Source organism: Mesoplodon bidens (assembly GCF_964165515.1).
Source record: "Mesoplodon bidens genome assembly, chromosome: 18".
Lineage (NCBI taxonomy): Eukaryota > Metazoa > Chordata > Mammalia > Artiodactyla > Ziphiidae > Mesoplodon > Mesoplodon bidens.
In genome coordinates this window covers 55,896,089-55,919,258 of record NC_138175.1, presented here as the reverse complement: position 1 = coordinate 55,919,258, position 23,170 = coordinate 55,896,089, and the positions used below count along the sequence as shown (strand labels likewise).

Here is a 23,170-nt window from a genome sequence, read left to right as displayed (position 1 = left end):
GACTGAGTGGGTTAGGGCCCTCCTCCCGCCTCTCACAGGTAGCGCTCCGCCCAGGCCGCTCTCCTGGAAGTTCCGCCTCTAAATCTGCGCGTGCGTAATTTCTTACGGAACCGGAAGTTTAGTTCTTGGAACGACGATCGCTTTGCGGAGCGTGAATTTCTCTTTTCTAGTGTAAATCTGTGCTACGCGGTCCCCCCTTACTCCATCCTCAGGGTCTCGGAGTCACTTCGGACCTAAAATCCCGTCACCCGGCCCTCCGGCCGAAGTAGATCCAGACGTCGCCGATACAGGTCGGGTATGTTTTCCTTTGGGTTTGAATTCGTTCTGAGGCTTGTCGGTTCTCTTGGCTTTTCCGCCTTCGGTCCAGGTAGACACCTTCATTCGCAACATTTTCCTGTTTAAAACCCTTTAGTACCTCCGCCCTCCCCCTCGGCCCTCCATGTAACGTTCTCTTCCGTGAGGTGGATGCACGCCGCACCCCCCACACACCCCCAGCCTCGCCCTCTCGGCCCCTGGAGGGCAGGCGGGTCGCCCCGCAGAGGTCTCTCCCCGGTCCTGGGATTCTGGAGAGCCCGCCCCTCTCCGGAGACTCCTTCCCTCCCTCCCAGCCCCTCTGCCCTCGCGTCTCCTGGGGCCTGTCCTTCTGCTCCCCCGGCCTCCCGTTCGTAGTCAGCCCTTCCTCTCACCCTGCGTTGGGGGAGGTGACCTGGGCCAGATGTGTGACACCCATGGTTCTTCCATCCCTAATTCCACCCGATGGAAAATGGTCTCTTGCGGTTGGCGGGCATCTTATTCAGTCTCCATCCCTGTAAATATGTTGGCGAGGCGATCAGGAGAAGCAGAGACAGAGAGACAGAGAAATAGAACACCTGAGGCAAAAGAATGAGGGAGCATCGATAGCAACATAGAGGATGGCTGAGCGACTTGTAAATAGACTGTACAATGAACGCGATTATGCCTTGAAAGGAGCAAGTGAACGAAATAGAGAAGTATATAAAAAGCTGGATGTCCAGACTTTGACATAGAGCAGCATAGAGAGAGAGGCTCTGGATGTTGCTCAACATAGAGAGAGGGGCTCTGGATCACCGGGAGCGGGCGGCTAACAGTGGTGAGGCGCTTCACACAGAGAGTCGGAGAGAGGATAAAAGGTGGAACCATGGCCTTCACAGCACTGTGGTGCTGGGAGAGGATGAGGACAAGGGATGATCAGAAGAGCAGAAGAAGAGGGAGAGTAGGAAGGAAGCACAGCCACTTGCCACGCCAGAGCGTGGGGCGGAAGGGAGAGTAACAGGGATGGAAGGGGTGTCACCTGGAGGGCAGAGAGGGAGCACAGAAAAGGGAAGAAAGAGGCAGAAATGCATAGAGATTTAGGACAGTCAGGGAGGGTGGAGAGAGAGAACATCAAGAGGGAGAACAGGTTGCAGAGTCGGGCAGGACAGGTGTGAGAAAAGAAATAGAGAGGAGGGCAGACACAGCAGGAGAGCGGAGGGGAAGAGAAAGAGAAAGAAATAGGGAGACCCAAATAGAATGAAATGGAAGCACATAGTAGTGCAGATAGAAGGGGGGAAACTGGATGCAGTCACAGTGTATTCCTCATAGGTACAGAATTTTTATTCATCGGTTATATATCTATACATCTGGAAAAGAAAAAGAAAGTGGGAGGTGTGCTGGTCTTGCTTCCTGTGAGTGGTGCTCAATCCAGACTTCACATTGGATGGATGAGGCATTTGGCATATGTGTGTTTTCTACCCCTTGACTAGAGATTTCCCCTCATATCATCAGTGTGGTGTGCAGCCTCAGTAGTATTTAACGTGCCCAAAGTGATTGCAGTCTGGATCCGTCACTGAGCATCATGGCTCCGGGTCCCCCCATTCCTGAGGGCTAAGATCTGGGCTGAGGCTGAGGGCTCTGCTCTGCGTGGGGATGGATCAGGGCTGGTCTGTGACCTGCAGGGGATCGTCGGGTCCAGCTGAGGTGCCCGCTGCTGCTGGGTACGTGAGGGCCTCACCAGGAGGGGAGCGAGATCTGAAGGAAAGTGTGGAAAACTCACCTGTTGGTCTCTGTGTGGGAGTTACTGTCCTGAGCCCCTCCTGGGACAGTGGGCAGCAGAGGACTGTCTGTTCCACGTGCTGAGGGCTTCCCTGTGTGTGTGGTGGTGACTCAGGAAGGGGGTGTGCTGATTCTAAGCATTAAACAGCCTGTTTCCAACTTTGAAGATCGACCTCTAAAGACTCACGTTGTCTGAGGAAGAAACTCAGAAGAGGAGGGAGAGGAGAGAAAAGGAGTCAGAAATGGCTCTTTCTCAGGTAATGTCATATTCTCAGTTGATTTTTCTGTCTGTTCTTCCTCAGATGCCCTTATTTGGACTCGCTAATCTCTGACTCTGAAGTGTCCCGCCTAACACCTGTACATTCACACTCACCCGGGTCCTTCCCTCAGGGCTTGTCATCTCCACTTAGATCCCGTCTCCCCATGACCCAGTGGCCTGGAACTTGTGAGGAGGCTCCACTGGGCCCAGTCCTGGGCAGGGCTTCACCCCCATGGATTAGAGACGTGGTGTCAGTGCTACTGGGCAGCAGGGATTGTTGAGAGGCCCCATCAGGATGCACTGTCTGCTCTCTGTAAACCAGGATAAAGAAGCTGCATATGGAAGTCAGATATTAATATGCACAAGAGTGGGGTAAAATCTGGAAAATAGACCAGTAAGTGGAAATTCTTTCTGACATTTTCCAAGGCAATTGAAGCTAAATGACTGAGTCACTTTGTTCTAATCCTAATGATTGAGAATGAAATGGAATGGAAATTCAGAAGCAAACTTCAGTGATAATGGGTGTTTTATTGCTTAATTGAATTTAAACTGTGAAATCAACCTAAATTTCTGACAGTTGGAAATTTTTTAAGTCACTTTTCATCACTTCCATTCCTCAGAAGTTGTCTTTTTTTTTTTTTTAAAGAAGATGTTGGGGGTAGGAGTTTATTAATTAATTTATTTATTTTTGCTGTGTTGGGTCTTTGTTTCTGTGCGAGGGCTTTCTCCAGTTGTGGCGAGCGGGGGCCACTCTTCATCGCGGTGCTCGTGCCTCTCACTATCGTGGCCTCTCTTGTTGCGGAGCACAGGCTCCATACGCGCAGGCTCAGTAGTTGTGGCTCACGGGCCTAGTTGCTCCATGGCATGTGGGATCTTCCCGGACCGGGGCACGAACCCGCGTCCCCTGCATTGGCAGGCGGACTCTCATCCACTGCGCCACCAGGGAAGCCCCACACAGAAGTTTTTATCTTTGATGTAGGTATGGTTCCAGTTCACTCTTTTTTAATTAATTTATTTTAAAAAATATTTAAAAAAATATTTATTTGTTTATTCATTTATTTGGTAGTGCTGGGTCTTAGTTGTGGCATGTGGTATCTTTATTGCGGCATACAGGATCTTCGTTGCTGCGTGTGGGATCTTTTAGTTGCGGCATGCAGACTCTTAGTTGTGGCATGCATGTGGGATCTAGTTCCCTGCCCAGGGATCAAACCTGGCCCCCTGCATTGGGAGCACAGGGTCTTAACCATTGGACCACCAGGGAAGTCCCCAACTTCATTATTTGTTTTTTAATATAAATTTATTTATTTATTTTTGGCTGCATTGGGTCTTTGTTGCTGTGCGCAGGCTTTCTCTAGTTTTGGCAAGTGGGGGCTACTCTTTATTGCGGTGCGTGGGTGTCTCATTGTGGTGGCTTCTCTTGTTGCGGAGCATGGCTGTAGGCACACCAGCTTCAGTAGTTGTGGCACCCAGGCTCAGTAGTTGTGGCTCGTGGGCTCTAGAGCGCAGGCTCAGTAGTTGTGGCACACGGGCTTAGTTGCTCCGCAGCATGTAGGATCTTCCTGGACCAGGGCTCGAACCCATGTCCCGTGCATTGGCAGGCGGGTTTTTAACCACTGCGCCACTGTGGAAGTCCCTTTTTTTTTTTGCGGTACGCGGGCCTCTCACTGTTGCGGCCTCTCCCGTTGCGGAGCACAGGCTCCGGACGCGCAGGCCCAGCGGCCATGGCCCATGGGCCCAGCCGCTCCGCGGCATGCAGGATCCTCCCGGACCGGGGCCGTGTCCCCTGCATCGGCAGGCGGACTCTCAACCACTGCGCCACCAGGGAAGGCCCTTGTCCCTTTTTTTTAGTTATTTTAAAAAATGTTTGTTTATTTATTTATATTTTTGGCTATGTCAGGTCTTAGTTGCGCCAAACGGCCTCTTCGTTGCGGTGCATATGGTTCTCTCTAATTGTAGCACTGGCTTCTCTCTAGTTGTGGAGTGTGGGCTCTGTAGTTGTGGCACTCGGGCTTAGTTGCCCTGAGGCATGTGGGATCTTCGTTCTCCGATCGGGATCGAACTGGCGTCCCCTGTATTGCAAGACCGATTCTTAACCACTGGACCACGAGGGAAGTCCAGCCCCACCAGGTTCATTCTTTTGCTAGTAGATATCTGTTTTCTCAGCACCATTTCTTACTGAGACTGTCCTTTCCCCTTTGTGTAGTCTTGGCATCCTTGCCAACACATTTTTGTATTTACCAAGGATTATTTCTTAGTTTTCTAATCTGCTCCACTGGTTTATGTATCTGTGTTTATGCCAGTACCACATCATCTTGATTACTTTGTAATATGTTTCGAAATCTAAAAGTAATGGCCTCTATCTTCTTTTTCAAAAGTATTTTGGCTATTTGGGGTCCCTGTGACTGCCTATGAATTTTAGCATTATTTTTTCTATTACTCCAAAAATTGCCATTGAAATTTTGATTCGGATTCCATTGAATCTATAGAACTCTCTTGATAATATAGTGATTTTTAGACTTATTAACTTTTCCAATCCATGAGTGCAAAGTGTCTTTTTATTTATTTGTATCTCCATGGATTTCTCTTAGAACTCTTAGGGGTTTTCAGTGAACACGTCTTTCACCTACTTGGCTCATTTTTTCCCTCTGTATTGGATCCCATTGATGCTTTAGAAAATAGGATCGTTCTCTAAGTTTCTGTTGACATTGTTCATTGTGTATAGAAATGCAACTGGGGACTTCCCTAGTGGTCCAGTGGTTAAGTGCTCCCATTGCAGGGGCCCCGGGTTTGATCCCTGGTCAGGGAATAGATCCCACATGCGTGCCGCAACTAAGAGTTTGCATGCTGCAACTAAGAGCTTGCATTCTTTAAGACCCAGAGCAGCCAAATAAAGAAATCAACAAATATTAAACAAACAAACAAACGAACAAACAAAAACCCCCAGAACTACTGTTTAAAAAAAATAATAAAAGAAATGCAACTGATTTTTGCATGCTCATTTTTTATGCTGCAACTTTTCTAACGCCGCTCTTTGGAGTAGTAGCTTTCTGTTGGAATCTTTTTGATTTCTACATATAAAACTTGTCACCTAAAAATTAGATAATTTTACTTCTTTTTCAGTTTGGATAACTTTGAATTTTTTCTTGGTGTCCAATGGCTCTGTCTGGGACATTCAGTAGTTTCTTGAACAGTAGGGTGGTGTGTGCATCTTTCTCCTTTTTGTTGTAAGCATTTAGCAGTGTGGACTTCCCCTTTAGTACCGCTTTCACTGTCTGTTAGAAATTTTCGTATGTAGTCTTTTTGTTTTCATTCAAGTATTCTTACATTTTCCTTGTGATTTCTTCTTTGGTGATTGCTTCTTTAAGAATGAGCTGTGTAATTTCCACATTTGGCAGATTTTCCTGTTTTGCTTCCGCTTTCTATTTGCAGTTTTATTTCCTTGTGCTTAGGGAAGATACTCTTTATGATCTCCGTCTTCTCTAATTTGTTCAGATTTGTTTTGTGGGAGATGTGGTCTGTCCTGGAGAGTGTTTTACGCATGTTGGAGAAGCCTGTGTTTTCTGCTGCTGTTGTTGGGTGGGGTGTTCTGTACCTGTCTGTTAGGTACAGTTGTACTGTAGTGCTTTTCAAGTCTTCTGTTTGTTTCCTTATTGATCTTCTTGTTTCCATGTGTAGGTAAACCCAGGATATTGAAATCTGATACTAATATTGTGCTACCTATTTCTCTCTTTATTTCTGTTAAGATTTGCTTCATCTTAGGGCGAGCAATGATGTTAGATGTATACATATTTATAATTGTTCTAGCTTTTGGTAATTTTACCCTTTTACTGTTATATAATGTATTTTGTCTCGTGTTTGGGTACTTATTTTATTTCGTCTGATATAATGTAGTCACCCCTGTTGTCATTAGGATGGAATTTTTTTTTCCTTTCACTTTTCGCCTTTCCACGTCCTTATATTTGTGAATGTTAACCGTTCCAACTCTGACACACTCTCTCTGAGTTTCTTGTTCTTGTTCTCTGTTTTCCTCCTGTTACTTCCTCTAGTGGTCCCTGCTCAGGCACACTGTACAGTGGTGAAAGGCAGGAGCCCTGGCCAGCTCCCTTCACTCCACTGTAACTTCAGAGAGAATGCACTGTTTCCTTCTTCTTCTTTTGTTTTTTAATTAAAAAAAAGTTTTTTTGGCCGCACCTCATGGCATGTGGGATCTTAGTTCCCCGACCACGGATCCAACCCATGCCCCGTGCAGTGGAAGCATGGAGTCTTAACCACTGGACCACCAGGGAAGTCCTGAGTGTTTCCTTCTTATTTCCTTCTTATTGTATCATTTGGTGAAGTGTTCTTGCTTAATTACAATATATTTTTTCCATATTCTTATTTGTCATGACTTTTAATTCTCCAGGAATTGTTAACTTTGTTTTTGTGATAATTTGTTTCTTAATCTGTGGAAATTATGCATAATACTAATAAAATTTATAATGTTGCATCAATGTTTTATTAGTAGGAAAAACAAACTTTTTATGGCTTTTGTTAATGCCTGCTTATGTATGTTTAAATGGAGAAAAATGGTATGTATATTTTTGAATATAATTATTTTATTGAGATTTCCCTTAAAGTATTCTGTTATTTTCATGTTAGTACCACTTAGTAGAGTTGATACTTTTTCATCTCGCCAAAAATTCTGATATTCAAATGAATAAAAAAAAAAGCAAAAATATGTCCTGAGACAACACCCCTCATTGTGACTTTTGTTTAAAGCCACTGTGGCCTTTGTCATTTCTGAACTCACAGCTCATACCCGTAACTCATCTAGATATTGAATATCACTTAGTTTTTAAAACATAATGTGTAATGCTTCTGCATAGACAACGAATTATTGAATTTTATTTGTATGTATTATATTTCATGTATTGTCCACAAATATGAAAAATCCACATTAATTGTAAGATATCATAATTTTATGAAAAAGCATAAGAAATAAAACTTAGAGGCGTACAATTTGCTCTGAATCCCTTTACATAGATCTGTCAGAATACATACTTCAACTGAATTGATCCTTACCCTTCTCTTGTCATTTGGTGTGAAAATGAGGACTCTCCTCAGGGCCCCTTGGTGAAATGTGTTTTCATTTCAGGGACCGTTAACATTCAAGGATGTGGCCATAGAATTCACTGAGGAGGAGTGGGAATGCCTGGACCCTGCCCAGAGGGCCTTGTACAGGGACGTGATGTTGGAGACCTACAGGAACCTGATCTCCGTGGGTGAGGATAACTTCCCTCTAGATGTTGCTATCTGCCCTTGGGTATCTTTGCATTTTCCCTTCTGTGCCTCTTGGGAGCACCTGTTTTTCTTGACTGATCTAAAATGCCTGCTGACCGAGATATGAAAAGCTTCAGGATGCAACATCAGGAGTTTTAGTTATTTACTTTATGGCCTCACTGAACAGCACGGCATGTGCGATCTTAGTTCCCCGACCAGGCCTCAAACCCGCGTCCCCTGCAACCCTGCATTGGAAGCATGATGTGTTAACCACTAGACCGCCAGGGAAGTCCCAGCATCAGTTTAAACCTAACTTTCCTCAGATGATCTGTCCACTTCATGCTACATCAGGAGATGTTTTAGAGCTTATATATTTATGAAGTTCATTGGAAATTTTGGACATACCCACTTTCCTGTTTTCTACCCATGTACTTTTGAGTTAGGAGTTGTAGGAAGTGAGCTGCATTTCTGCGTTTTCTTTTTTTTGAATTTAATTTTATTTATTTTTTTATACAGCAGGTTCTTACTAGTCATCCATTTTATACATATCAGTGTATACATGTCAATCCCAATCTCCCAATTCATCACATCACCACCCCCACCCCCTGCTGCTTTCGCCCCTTGGTGTCCATACGTTTGTTCTCTACATCTGTGTCTCAATTTCTGTCCTGCAAACCGGTTCATCTATACCATTTTTCTAGGTTCCACATATATGTGTTAATATAAGATATTTGTTTTTCTCTTTCTGACTTACTTCACTCTGTATGACAGTCTCTAGATCCATCCACGACTATTTCGTTCCTTTTTATGGCTGAGTAATATTCCATTGTATATATGTACTGCATCTTCTTTATCCATTCGTCTGTCAGTGGGCATTTAGGTTGCTTCCATGACCTGGCTATTGTAAATAGTGCTGCAATGAACATTGGGGTGCATGTGTCTTTTTGAATTACGGTTTTCTCTGGGTATATGCCCAGTAGTGGGATTGCTGAGTCATATGGTAATTCTACTTTTAGTTTTGTAAGGAACCTCCATACTGTTCTCCACAGTGGCTGTATCAATTGACATTCCCACCAACAGTGCAAGAGGGTTGCCTTTTCTCCACACCCTCTCCAGCATTTGTTGCTTGTAGATTTTCTGATGATGCCCATTCTAACTGGTGTGAGGTGATACCTCATTGTAGTTTTGATTTGCATTTCTCTAATAATTAGTGATGTTGAACAGCTTTTCATGTGCTTCTTGGCCATCTGTAAGTCTTCTTTGGAGAAATGTCTATTTAGGTCTTCTGCCCGTTTTTGGATTGGGTTGTTTGTTTCTTTAATATTGAGCTGCATGAGCTGTTTATATATTTTGGAGATTAATCCTTTGTCCATTGATTTGTTTGCAAATATTTTCTCCCATTTTGAGGGTTGTCTTTTCATCTTGTTTATGGTTCCCTTTGCTGTGCAAAAGCTTGTTTCATTAGGTCCCATTTGTTTATTTTTTATTTTATTTTATTTTATTTATTTATTTTTTTTGCGGTACGTGGGCCTCCCACCGTTGTGGCCTCTGCCGTTGCAGACCACAGGCTCTGCGGCCATGGCTCACTGGCCCAGCCGCTCCGTGGCATGTGGGATCTTCCCGGACTGGGGCACGAACCCATGTCCCCTGCATCGGCAGGCGGACTCTGAACCACTGCGCCACCAGGGAAGCCCTATTTTTGTTTTTATTTCCATTACTGTAGGAGGTGGATCAAAAAAGACCTTGCTGGGATTTATGTCAAAGAGTGTTCTTCCTATGTTTTCCTCTAAGAGTTTTATAGTGTCTGGTCTTACATTTAGGTCTCAAATCCATTTTGAGTTTATTTTTTGTGTATGGTGTTAGGGAGTGTCCTAATTTCATTCTTTTACATGTAGCTGTCCAGTTTTCCCAGCACCAGTTATTGAAGAGACTGTCTTTTCTCCACTGTATATCCTTGCCTCCTTTGTCATAGATTAGTTGACCGTAGGTGCATGGGTTTAATTCTGGGCTTTCTATATTGTTCCATTGATCTGTGTTTCTGTTTTTGTGCCAGTACCATATTGTCTTGATTACTGTAGCTTTGTAGTACAGTCTGAAGTCAGGGAGTCTGATTCCTCCAGCTCCAATTTTTTCCCAAAGGACAGCTTTGGCTATTCGGGGTCTTTTGTGTCTCCATACAAATTTTAAGATGATTTGTTCTAGTTCTGTAAAAAATGCCATTGGTAATTTGATAGGGATTGCATTCAATCTGTAGATTGCTTTGGGTAGTATAGTCATTCTCACAGTATTGAGTATTCCAATCCAAGAACATGGTATATCTCTCCATCTGTTGGTATCATCTTTAATTTCTTTCATCAGTGTCTTATAGTTTTCTGCATACAGGTCTTTAGTCTCCTTAGGTAGGTTTATTCCTAGGTACTTTATTCTTTTTGTTGCAATGGTAAATGGGAGTGTCTCCTTAATTTCTCTTTCAGATTTTTCATCATTAGTGTATAGGAATGCAAGAGATTTCTGTGCATTAATATTGTATCATGCAACTTTACCAAATTCATTGATTAGCCCTAGTAGTTTTCTGGTGGCATCTTTAGGATTCTCTTTGTATGGTATCATGTCATCTGCAAACAATGACAGTTTTACTTCTTCTTTTCCAATTTGTATTCCTTTTATTTCTTTTTCTTCTCTGATTGCCATGGCGAAGACTTCCAAAACTGTGTTGAAAAATAGTGGTGAGAGTGGACATCCTTGTCTTGTTCCTGATCTTAGAGGAAATGCTTTCAGTTTTTTACCATTGAGAATGATGTTTGCTGTGGGTTTGTCATATATGGCCTTTATTATGTTGAGGTAGGTTCCTTCTATGCCCACTTTCTGGAGAGTTTTTATTATAAATGGGTGTTGAATTTTGTCAAAAGCTTTTTCTGCATGTATTGAGATGATCATGTGGGTTTTTAAAAAAATTTATTTTATTTGTATTTATTATTGGCTGTGTTGGGTCTTCATTGCTGTGTGTGGGCTTTCTCTAGTTGCAACGAGCAGGGGCTACTCTTGCTTGTGGTGCACAGGCTTCATTGTGGTGGCTTCTTTTGTTGTGGAGGATGGGCTCTAGGCATGCGGGCTTCAGTAGTTGTGACACATGGGCTCAGTAGTTGTGGCTCACAGGCTCTAGAGCGCAGGCTCAGTAGTTGTGGCACATGGCCTTAGTTGCTCCACGGCATGTGGGATCTTCCCAGACCAGGGCTCGAACCCGTGTCCCCTGCATTGGCAGGCAGATTCTTAACCACTGCACCACCAGGGAAGCCTGATCATATGGTTTTTATTCTTCAATTTGTTAATATTGTGTATCACATTGATTGATTTGCGTGTATTGAAGAATCCTTGCATCCCTGGGGTAAATCCCACTTGATCATGGTGTATGATCCTTTTAATATGTTGCTGGATTCTGTTTGCTAGTATTTTGTTGAGGATTTTTGCATCTGTGTTCATCAGTGATATTGGTCTGTAATTTTCTTTTTTTGTAGTTTCTTTGTCTGGTTTGGGTATCAGGGTGATGGTGGCCTCATAGAATGAGTTTGGGAGTGTTCCTTCCTCTGCAATTTTTGGAAGAGTTTGAGAAGGATGGGTGTTAGCTCTTCTCTAAATATTTGTTAGAATTCACCTGTGAAGCCATCTGGTCCTGGACTTTCATTTTTTGTAAGATTTTTAATCACAGTTTCAATTCCATTACTTGTGATTGGTCTGTTCATATTGTCTATTTCTCCCTGGTTCAGTCTTGGGAGGTTACACCTTTCTAAAAATTTGTCCATTTCTTCCAGGTTGTCCATTTTATTGGCTTAGTGTTGCTTGTAGTAGTCTCTTAGGATGCTTTGTATTTCTGCGGTGTCTGTTGTAAGTTCTCCTTTTTCATTTCTAACTTTATTGATTTGAGTCCTCTCCCTCTTTTTCTTGATGAGATTGGCTAATGGTTTATCAATTTTGTTTATCTTCTCAAAGAACCAGCTTTTAGTTTTATTGATCTTTGCTATTGTTTTCTTTGTTTGTATTTCATTTATTTCTGCTCTGATCTTTATGATTTCTTTCCTTCTGCTAACTTTCGTTTTTGTTTGTTCTTCTTTCTCTAGTTCCTTTAGGTGTAAGGTTAGATTGTTTATTTGAGATTTTTCTTGTTTGTTGAGGTAGGCTTGTATAGCTATAAACTTCCCTCTTGGAACTGCTTTTGCTGCATCCCATAGGTTTTGGATCATTGTGTTTTCATTGTCATTTATCTTTAGGTATTTTTTGATTTCCTCTTTGATTTCTTCAGTGGTTACTTGGTTATTTAGTAACGTATTGTTTAGCCTCCACGTGTTTTTGTTTTTTATGTTTTTTTCCCTGTAATTGATTTCTAATCTCATAGCGTTGTGGTCAGAAAAGATGCTTGATATGATTTTAATTTTCTTAAATTTACTGAGGCTTGATTTGTGACCCAAGATGTGATCTATCCTGGAGAATGTTCCGTGCACACTTGAGAAGAAAGTGTAATCTGCTGTTTTTGGATGGAATGTCCTATAAATATCAATTAAATCTCTCTGGTCTATTGTGTCATTTAAAGCTTGTGTTTCCTTCTTTTATTTTCTGTTTGGATGATCTGTCCATTGGTGTAAGTGAGGTGTTAAAGTCCCCCACTATTATTGTGTCACTGTCGATTTCCTCTTTTATAGATGCTAGCGGTTGCCTTATGTATTGAGGTGCTCCTATGTTGGGTGCATATATATTTATAATTGTTATATCTTCTTCTTGGATTGATCCCTTCATCAGTATGTATTGTCCTTCCTTGTCTCTTGTAACATTCTTTATTTTAAAGTCTATTTTATCTGATATGAGTATTGCTACTCCAGCTTTCTTTTTTTTTTTTTTTTTTTGCGGTACGCAGGCCTCTCACTGTTGTGGCCTCTCCCGTTGCGGAGCACAGGCTCCGGATGCGCAGGCTCAGCGGCCATGGCTCACGGGCCCAGCCGCTCTGCGGCATGTGGGATCCTCCTGGACCAGGGCACGAACCCGTGTCCCCTGCATCGGCAGGCGGACTCTCAACCACTGTGCCACCAGGGAAGCCCCTCCAGCTTTCTTTTGATTGCCATTTGCATGGAATATCTTTTTCCATCCCCTCACTTTCAGTCTGTATGTGTCCCTAGGTCTGAAGTGGGTCTCTTGTAGACAGCATATATATATGTGTCTTGTTTTTGTATCCATTCAGCAAGCCTGTGTCTTTTGGTTGTAGCATTTAATCCATTCACGTTTAAGGTAATTATCGATATGTATGTTCCTGTGACCATTTTCTTAATCGTTTTGGGTTTATTTTTGTAGGTCCTTTTCTTCTCTTGTGTTTCCCACTTAGAGAAGTTCCTTTAGCGTTTGTTGTAGAGCTGGTTTGGTGGTGCTGAATTCTCTTAGCTTTTGCTTATCTGTAAAGCTTTTGATTTCTCCATCAAATCTGAATGAGATCCTTGCTGGGTAGAGTAATCTTGGTTGTAGGTTTTTCCCTTTCATCACTTTAAGTATATCATGCCACTCCCTTCTGGCTTGTAGAATTTCTGCTGAGAAATCAGCTGTTAACCTTATGGGAGTTCCCTTGTATGTTATTTGTCATTTTCCCTTGCTGCTTTCAATAATTTTTCTTTGTCTTTAATTTTTGCCAATTTGATTACTATATGTTTCGGCGTGTTTCTCCTTGGGTTTATCCTGTATGGACTCTCTGCGCTTCCTGGACTTGGGTTGCTATTTCCTTTCCCATGTTAGGGAGGTTTTCGATTATAATCTCTTCAAATATTTTCTCGGGTCCTTTCTCTCTCTCTTCTCCTTCTGGGACCCCTATAATGCGAATGTTGTTGCGTTTAATGCTGTCCCAGATGTCTCTTAGGCTGTCTTCATTTCTTTTCATTCTTTTTTCTTTATTCTGTTCCGCAGCAGTGTATTCCACCATTCTGTCTTCCAGGTCACTTATCGGTTCTTCTGCCTCAGTTATTCTGCTATTGATTCCTTCTAGTGTATTTTTTGTTTCAATCATTGTATTGTTCATCTGTTTGTTTGTTCTTTAATTCTTCTAGGTCTTTGTTAAACATTTCTTGAGTCTTCTCGATCTTTGCCTCCATTCTTTTTCCGAGGTCCTGGATCATCTTCACTATCATTATTCTGAATTCTTTTTCTGGCAGGTTGCCTATTTGCACTTCATTTAGTTGTTTTTCTGGGGTTTTATCTTGTTCCTTCATCTGGTTCATAGCCCTCTGCCTTTTCATCTTGTCTGTCTTTCTGTGAATGTGGTTTTTGTTCCACAGGCTGCAGGATTGTAGTTCTTCTTGCTTCTGCTGGCTGCCCTCTGGTGGATGCGGCTATCTGAGAGGCTTGTGCACGTTTCCTGATGGGAGGGACTGGTGGTGGGTAGAGCTGGGTGTTGCTCTGGTGGGCAGAGCTCAGTAAAACTTTAATCCGCTTGTCTGCTGATGGGTGGGGCTGGGTCCCCTCCCTGTTGGTTGTTTGGCCTGAGGTGACCCAACACTGGAGCCTACCCAGGCTCTTTGGTGGGGCTAATGGCGGACTCTGGGAGCGCTCACGCCAAGGAGTACTTCCCAGAACTTCTGCTGCCAGTGTCCTTGTCCTCACGGTGAGACAGAGCCACCCCCCTCCTCTGCAGGAGACCCTCCAACACTAGCAGGTAGGTCTGGTTCAATCTCTATGGGGTCACTGCTCCTTCCCCTGGGTCCCGATGCGCACACTACTTTGTGTGTGCCCTCCAAGAGTGGAGTCTCTGTTTCCCCCAGTCCTGTCAAAGTCCTGCAGTCAAATCCTGCTAGGCTTCAAAGTCTGATTCTCTGGGAACTCTTCCTCCCATTGCTGGACCCCCAGGTTCGGAAGCCTGACATGGGGCTCAGAACCTTCACTCCAGTGGGTGGACTTCTGTGGTATAAGTGTTCTCCAGTTTGTGGGTCACCCACCCAGCAGTTATGGGATTAGATTTTATTGTGATTGCGCCCCTCCTACCGTCTCATTGTGGCTTCTCCTTTGTCTTTGGATGTGGGTTATCTTTTCTGGTGAGTTCCAGTGTCTTCCTATCGATGATTGTCCAGCAGTTAGTTGTGATTCCAGTGTTCTCGCAAGAGGGAGTGGATTTCTGCATTTTAACTGTTCCCTGTTCAGAAGGAGGCAAGCAGTGGGTAAGTTTCTGAAATATTTTTCTAGACCCCTCAGTAGTGTCCTCAATCCTTAGCTGAATAAAGAACCATATTTCTGGAAAAGCCACAGCAAACCATGTTTCTTTTTTCTCAGGTATAGGAATTTCTGTTTATCATCTGAATCTTTTACCCATATTGTAGCAAGAGGCAGAATGCTGGGCTGTGGAGACTGACATGAATGCAGCTTGGGGATTTATCAAAGTGTGAACACAGGTCAGATCTCAGAAAGGCAGAAGGGAAGCCACATTATTAATAGTGTTTGGGAACTCTGCCCTGGTCAGACAGTTATAGGGCTCTGTCCTTCAACACGTAAAATGTATTCTTTCACCCTCCAGTGGGTCTGCTGCTCAAACAGACACAAAAGCACAATTTTTATCATGATCTACGACACTCGCCATCTGGCTCCTGTGAACTTGCTATTGCTTGTCATTGAGGAGCATGAGGCAGGCTGTTTTATGGAGGCCCCTTGCCCTTTCTTCTCTCCTTCAGGGCATGATTCCACTGTATGCTCAGTTGTCAGTCCAGTCGCCAATGCCTGAACATTTCCTGTTTCCGTCCCCGTTTGATATTCTTAGGAAGCCTCATCAGAAGATGGGAAAACACTGGCTGCTCTTTGATTCCATCTGGCACCTCAGAACCTGCATTGATCTGTCTCAATCCCTGACTTCTTGTTTAGATCCCTGAGCCATTTCTTTTAAAAAAATTTTTTTAAATTTGTTTTTGGCTGTGTTGGGTCTTCATTGCTACGCACGGGCTTTTCTCTAGTTGCGGCAAGCGGGGGCTACTCTTTGTTGTGGCGTGCGGGCTTCTCATTGTGGTGGCTTCTCTTGTTGTGGAGCACAGGCTGTAGGTGCACAGGCTTCAGTAGTTGTGGCGTGCAGGCTTCAGTAGTTTTGGCATGCGGGCTCGGTAGTTGTGGCTCACGGGCTCTAAAGTGCAGCCTCAGTAGTTGTGGCACACGGGCTTAGTTGCTCCGTGGCATGAAGAATCTTCCCAGGCTAGGGCTTGAACCTGTGTCCCCTGCATTGGCAGGTGGATTCTTAACCACTGCGCCACCAGGGGAGCCCTGTAATATTTTTCTGCTACGTACAAATCACTTCAAGCTATGTAGTGGAGTGATCATCATGGATGTGAGAAAGTATCAACAGAGCCTGACTGATGAGCCTTTCCAGGTTTTTTTTCTGATTTTTGAGGAGTGCCACAAACCCATGTCTCAAAGTACTAGAATTCCATTTTATCCCCATTCTCAATAACAATTGTCACCTCTGGTCTTTTTTTTTTTTTTTTTTTGGTGGTACGTGGGCCTCTCACTGTTGTGGCCTCTCCTGCTGCGGAGCACAGGCTCCGGACGTGCAGGCTCAGCGGCCATGGCTCATGGGCCCAGCCGCTCCGCGGCATGTGAGATCTTCCCAGACCGGGGCACGAACCCGTGTCCCCTGCATTGGCAGGCGGACTCTCAATCACTGCGCCACCAGGGAAGCCCTACCTCTGGTCTTTTTAATGAGAGCTATTCAAAGAGGCATGATGTAATTTCTCATTGTGGTTTTTATTATCATTCCTCCTGAAGGCACCTCTGAAAATTGGGAGGCTTCCTCCAGTTCAATCTCAATGCAATTTAAGAAAGAACTGGGGAGTCAAAGGCTAGCACATTGTCATGAACTTTCCTACACTTTTCGGTTTAGTGTTTTCGGGATAGGCAATTGCTTGGGTGGTATGGCTTATTAACTCGTTTTCAGAGTTTTCCCAAAGGCTTGTATGTTTATATATGGTTTTAAACTTGGGTTCCTCATGTGTTAATGAGTGCCTGTTGTTTACTTTTCTGCTATCCGGCTGATATCACTCCTCATTGGTTTCATTTTTCTCCTTGCAAAGCTAATGTTAAGAAATATAATGGTATGATTTCTAGTAATTTGAGAGGTAGGCTAATTTTAATGTTTGATCACATGGAGTGTTAGCATGAATTTTTGATATTCTAAAGCCAATACATTTCTTTGTTTAAAGTATATTTATAGTTAATATTTTAGTAGCATTCTTTCTTGTGTTCACATTCTTAACTAATGTAATCATATCCTTAAAATGCTCAGACTTTGCTGTTAATATAACTAGAGAATATTGCATTTATTAATATTTAATTTTGATTTACAGATGATACAACATTTCAGAATGTTTTCTGCTTCAAGGGCACATAGTTTTATAGGAGTTATTTAGAAAAATATTTTTGTTATATCATGGACATTTTATAGCAATTACTCTTTTACCACGAAAATAGTGTCAGGGCTCTTTTATGGCAGGCAAATTAGATTTAAAGTTATAGATAAATTTAATATCATATTACATGCTTCATAGATAACCACCATCCACAACCACCATCAGTGAACTTTAGGTTAAATTATAGTAGTACCAGTCAGGGATTGTTGTGGTCCTCAGGAACTGTAATTTTTCTCCACAAAGTCCGTTCATTTTTCACAATTATTCTCCCTTCCTCTGTGTCTTTGCCACTGGATTAGTTTCTACCCTAGAGCATTGCATGTTTGAGATGTGAGCATGTACTGCTTTTCCCCTTACATACTCTTTTGCCTCAGCAAATTACTTTGCTGATGCCTTCCTGCTGCTGGAACTGTGGGCTTAGTGTAGTGTAAGAGTGTTGGGTGGGAGGGACACAGCCAATCTCTAAGATGTGTTTTTTATTCTGACATACCATCTCCTAGAACCGCAACATCAATTCAGCTGTGTTTCAATGACAATGCACACTTGGTGAGCTGAGAATGTTTCTGAAAAACCTTGTTCCCATTTACCAATTCCCACAGACAATTACAAGTTCCTAATGAACGTCACTAGAGTATAGTAGAGACTTTCCCTTTTTTATGACCCCTGAAGGTAGTTGGGGGTTCACATGGAGGAAACAGAAAACTCCGAGGTCTCACACTGGTTACTGATGTTAAATATATTTTCTTTTTCCTACTTTTATTCTGTATACTGATTTTAGTGCAACGTCTCTTACTCTTTTTGCCCATTATCTAATTTCGCAGCCCTGTTCCATCAAGGCAAGCCAAGGGACCAGTTTTTTTTTTTTTTTTTTTTTTTTTCTTTTTGCGGTATGCGGGCCTCTCACTGTTGTGGCCTCTCCCGTTGCGGAGCACAGGCTCCGGACGCGCAGGCCCAGCGGCCATGGCTTACGGGCCCAGCCGCTCCGCGGCATATGGGATCCTCCCAGACCGGGGCACGAACCCGTATCCCCTGCATCGGCAGGCGGACTCTCAACCACTGCGCCACCAGGGAGGCCCCCAAGGGACCAGTTTTGGTAAATAAGTTGTGAGTAGAAGTAATGAATTTCTCATCTGAATCACCGAGTCCGTATTTTTAATAAATCACAATATCACACCTAAGAATTCTGATTTTACAGATATACCCAAAATGTATGTAAACATTTATCCACATTAACGTGCTGTAAAAAATTGTCAATAGAAGCATTTTTTCCTAGTAGCCAGAACTTTTAACTTTGAGCTAATTTCTGTACACCTGTAGAGTTCAGATGGAGATCCCTTTTTTTCCCCCCACTATAAATATTCTTTTGAGTTGCACCAGTTTTTCAGTTATTCTTTCATTAAATTGTCTTGGTACTTTAGTCTGTTGGGCTGCTTGGGTTGAGGGTCATCTTAAGAATATGTTGTCTCACACTGTAAGTCCAGATGCACATCCTGGTTCTCTCACTAGTTTCTTTGTCTATTGAGTTCATGTACATAATCCTCTGAGTCTACTTCCTTTCCTTGAAAAATCTTGATAATTTTCCTCAAGCCTTTTCAAAGGAATAAGTACTGTTAGATGGCTTTGAATAGTGTATTTTTTATAGTAAAAACTCAAAAGTTATTTTGGCTGAAAAGATATATTATTATTCTGTTATTTTTATTATTTGTCTGCACTATATCTTGTATACCTTATTTTTGCAATTTGTTCCCGACAATATTGTATCTGACCATAATTAAATAAATTTACAAGTTGCTCATTCTTCATTACATGTATGCCAGAGCCAATGAACTGGATGTTTAAGGTCCCTGCATATGTAGGGAGTTGCTTATTTATTGGCTGTTCATATAAATGGAGAATGTTTCATTTATTGATAATTAATTTATTTAATTTTGATTTCCAGATGGTGATCTTACAGATGTTTTATGCTTCTTCATGGGTACATAGTTTTATAGGAGGTTTTTAGAAATATTTAGTTATTTTTAAAAAATGCTTTATTGGGACTTCTCTGGTGTCTAACAGTTAAGACATCTTGTTCCCAATTCGGGGGGCACTGGTTCAATCCCTGGTCGGGGAACTATGATCCCGCATGCCACATGGGCCTGGTCAAAAAAAAATTTTTTTTATCATATTCTTCATTTTTTCTGTTATATTTGTTTCCCAGCTCTAAAGTGGCAGTCATTTAGATTATTCATTAGATAAGCTAGTTTTGGTTTATTTATTGTTACAATATATTTTTGGTTCTTTAGCATTTATTCATGTGTAATAAGTATTCTGAAAATATATATACATATACACACACACACATACACACACACGTATATATAGTTTAATATCCTTTTCTTCTCGAGTAAAGATTACCAGTATGTTTACTGATAATTGGTATGTGCTTTGGTTGGCATCATGGGTGAAAACTACACTTTGATAGCTAACAGCAGTTTTTCCAATGTGAGTATTTTTGTCATAGGTTGTTTAAAAGTGTGCCATAAAATTACTGGAATTACTTCTGATGAGACTTTAGCTTTAGTAAAGAATCATTCCTATTGTGTTTCTACAAATTGTAATATCATGGTTGGTGAGGTTCATAACTTTGCTTGATAGAAGTATTATTTGGTTTAGTATGGTTTATTTAACCTGAAACATTTATTCATGAATTGTAATGAATGGGATACTTACGGTTCTTTATATCTTGTAGATATCTCTTACATGCATGTGATCAAGATATTACAACTGAAAGCAAATACTGATAGAGGAGAAGTATTCCAAACAGTGATGTCAGAAAGACATGAAAGGAATGAAATGAAACATTTTTACCTCAGCGATGTTCAAGAAAATATGTATGACTTAGTGTCTCAGAAGAGAGATGAGGAAAGTAATTACAAACAAATACCTATAACCCATAACGAAAATCTCACTCTGAAGGGAGATCAACATGTTAGAAGTGTTGCAGGAATCAAGCCTATTGAAAATAGGATGGCATTAAGCTTTTGGGTTGAACTGCATATATTTAAAAGTGAAGAGAAGATTGATGAATTTATTCAAGTGGACAAAGATATCAGGAGTAGTGCCTCATTTTCACCACTTGAAGGAACTTCTTCTAGTGTGCAAACCAACATTTCTAATACATATGCGAGTGGTTTTATGCATCCTTCAGTAGTGACACAAGAACAGGAAGCACACAGGGAAAGATCTTACAAATGTGATCTGTGTGGCAAAACCTTCCTTCAGGGATCGTACCTCAAAAGACATCAGATCTTCCATACAGAAGGGAAAGTACATAAATGTGATGTATGTGAAGAAGTCTTTACTCACAATTCATACCTTGCAAGTCATCAGAGAACTCATACTGGAGAGGAACCTTACAAATGTAATGTGTGTGGGAAAATCTTTCATTACAGCTCAGAACTTGGAAGACATCAGTTTCTCCATACAGAAGAGAAATTACATAAATGTGATGTATGTGAAAATGTCTTTATTCGAAATTCATTCCTTGTAAGATATCGGAGAAATCATAATGGGGAGAAACCTTATAAATGTAATGAGTGTGGCAAATTCTTTAATCAAAAGGCATACCTTACAAAGCATCAGAGAGTTCATAATGAAGAGAAGTCTTACAAATGTAATGTGTGTAGCAGGGTCTTCAATCGAAATTCAAATCTTGAAAGTCATCGGAGAATTCATACTGGAGAGAAACCTTACAAATGTAATGACTGTGGCAGGTTCTTTTCTCAAAAGCCAAACCTTGGAAAGCATCAGAGAGTTCATACTGGAGAGAAGCCTTACAAATGTAATGAGTGTGGGAAAATATTTCATTACAGCTCAAAACCTGGCAGACATCAATTTCTCCATACAGAAGAGAAATTACATAAATGTGATGTGTGTGAAAATGTCTTTCCTCAAAATTCATTACTTGCAAGATATCAGAGAAATCATACTGGGGAGAAACCTTATAAATGTATTGAGTGTGGTAAGTTTTTTAGTCGAAAAGCACACCTTAAAAGTCATAAGGGAACTCATACTGGAGAGAAACCTTACAAATGTATTAAGTGTGGCAAGCTCTTTAGTCGAAAAAGTAACCTAACAAGACATCAGAGAATTCATACGGGAGAGAAACCTTACAAGTGTATTGGGTGTGGTAAGTTCTTTAGTCGAAAAGCACACCTTATAAGACACCAGACAATTCATACTGGAGAGAATCCTTACAAACGTAATGAGTGTGCCAAGGTCTTTAGTGAAAAATCACACCTTGTAAGTCATCAAAAAGTTCATACCGAGAGAACTGATACAAATGTAATGAGTTTGGCAAAACCTTTTATCACATCTCAGCCCTCACTCAACACCTGAGAATCCATACAGGACAGAAATTATATTGGGCTGCCCAGAAGGTTCAGTTTTTTCCGTAAGATGGCTCTAGGAGCACTTAGTTGTCTTTAACTTCATTCAAACAATTTTGTTAGATTTTATGTGACAGCTGCGATATCAGCGTGCATTTTTAAAAAAGACATCAAAATTGGTGAATTTTTGTGTAGCCATTTTAATATTGAAGATGGAAGGAAAAAAGCAACATTTTCAGCATATTACTCTTCATTATTTCAAGAAAGGTAAAAACGTACCCGAAACGCAAAAAAAGATTTGTGCAGTGTATGGAGAAGGTGCTGTGACTGATTGAACGTGTCAAAAGTAGTTTGCGAAATTTCGTGCTGGAGATTCCTCACTGGGTGATGCTCCACAGTCAGGTAGACCATTTGAAGTTGATAGCAATCAAGTTGAGACATTAATTGAGAACAATCAACGGTATACCACGTGGGAGATAGCCGACATACTCAAAATATCCAAATCAAGTGTTGAAAATCATTTGCACTAGCTTGGTTATGTGAATTGCTTTGATGCTTGGGTTCCACATAAGTTAAGCGAAAAAAAAAAACCTTCTTGACCGTATATCTGCATGCGATTCTCTACTTAAACATAATAAAAAGTTCTGTTCTTAAAACAAATTGTGACGGGTGATGAAAAGTGGATACTGTACAATCATGTGGAATGGAAGTGATCATGGAGCATGTGAAGTGCACCACGACCAACCACATGGACGGCTAGTCTTCATGCAAAGAAGGTGATGTTGCATCTACAGTGGGATTGGAAGTCCTCTATTTTGAGCTCCTTCCAGAAAACCAAACGATTAATTCCAACAAGTACTGCTCCCAGTTAGACCAACTGAAAGCAGCGCTCCATGAATAGCATCCAGAATTAGTCAACAGAAAACGCATAGTCTTCCATCAGGATAACGCAAGACCACATGTTTCTTTGATGACCAGGCAAAAACTGCTACAGCTTGGCTGGGAAGTTCTAATTCATCTGCCATATTCACCAGACATTGCACCTGTGGATTTCTGTTTATTTCGGTCTTTACAAAATTCTCTTAATGGAAAAAATTTTAATTCCCTGGAAGACTGTAAAAGGCACCTGGCACAGTTCTTTGCTCAAAAAGATGAAAAGCTTTGGGAAGTTGGAATTATGAAGTTTCCTGGAAAATGGCAGAAGGTAGTGGAACAAAAGGGTGAATATGTTGTTTAATAAAGTTCTTGGTGAAAATGAAAAAAATGTGTCTTTTATTTTTTCTTAAAAACAGAAGGCACTTTTTGGCCAACTCAATATAAATGTGATGAATTTGGCAAAGTCTATAGTTGAAATTCAGACCTTGCAATTCATCAGAGAATTCATAATGCAGAAAAATCTTTAAAAGGTAATGAGTGTTGGAAAGCCTTTAGTGAGATCTCAACCCGTACTACAAATCAGTTAATAAATACAGAGGGGAAATCATACTAATGTGATATATGTGGAAAGGTCTTCATTCAAAATTGACACTTCAGGGACATCCCTGGCGATCCAGTAGTTAAGACACAAATGTAATGTGTGTGGCAAGGCTTTTACCCAGAGATCACAAGGTGGGACATACTGGAGTGATACCTTATAAATGAAATGAGTGTGACAAAACTTTTTCTTGACTTCAAGTATTAGTTAACAGCAGACAGTCCATTGAAAAGAAACCCTTCAAATGTATGAGCAGAGGCTTTATCCAGGCCTCACAATGCACTAGATTTCTCAATATATATCTTTGAGAGAAACCACACAAAGCAGTATGTGTGCTAAGGCTTGTACCTGG

The 23,170-nt window shown here is 41.6% G+C and overlaps 1 protein-coding gene across 8 annotated transcripts; it reads left to right on the top strand.

Moving 5' to 3' along the window:
* Positions 1–146: 146 nt before the first annotated feature.
* On the top strand, positions 147–22,589 carry LOC308605924 (uncharacterized protein). 8 transcript variants are annotated; one of them, XM_081216296.1, is made up of 5 exons: positions 147–290; positions 7,443–7,569; positions 14,168–14,249; positions 14,637–14,748; positions 19,706–22,589. In XM_081216296.1, exon 5 carries the CDS (start codon positions 19,717–19,719, stop codon positions 21,352–21,354), a length of 1,638 nt encoding a protein of 545 aa, XP_081072422.1. In that variant the 5' UTR covers positions 147–290; positions 7,443–7,569; positions 14,168–14,249; positions 14,637–14,748; positions 19,706–19,716; the 3' UTR covers positions 21,355–22,589. The 8 variants fall into 8 exon arrangements, with proteins under 8 accessions (XP_081072422.1, XP_081072416.1, XP_081072415.1 ...); XM_081216290.1 differs by lacking the exons at positions 14,168–14,249; positions 14,637–14,748 and adding an exon at positions 2,217–2,306; XM_081216289.1 differs by lacking the exons at positions 14,168–14,249; positions 14,637–14,748 and adding an exon at positions 2,217–2,306 and having other exon boundaries at positions 147–295.
* Positions 22,590–23,170: the final 581 nt, after the last annotated feature.

Excerpts from the sequence above, each read along its gene's own strand:
- LOC308605924 (XM_081216290.1), top strand. Across the intron at positions 7,570-19,705 it reads CAGGAACCTGATCTCCGTGG|ATATCTCTTACATGCATGTG; the intron begins GTGAGGATAACT and ends TATATCTTGTAG.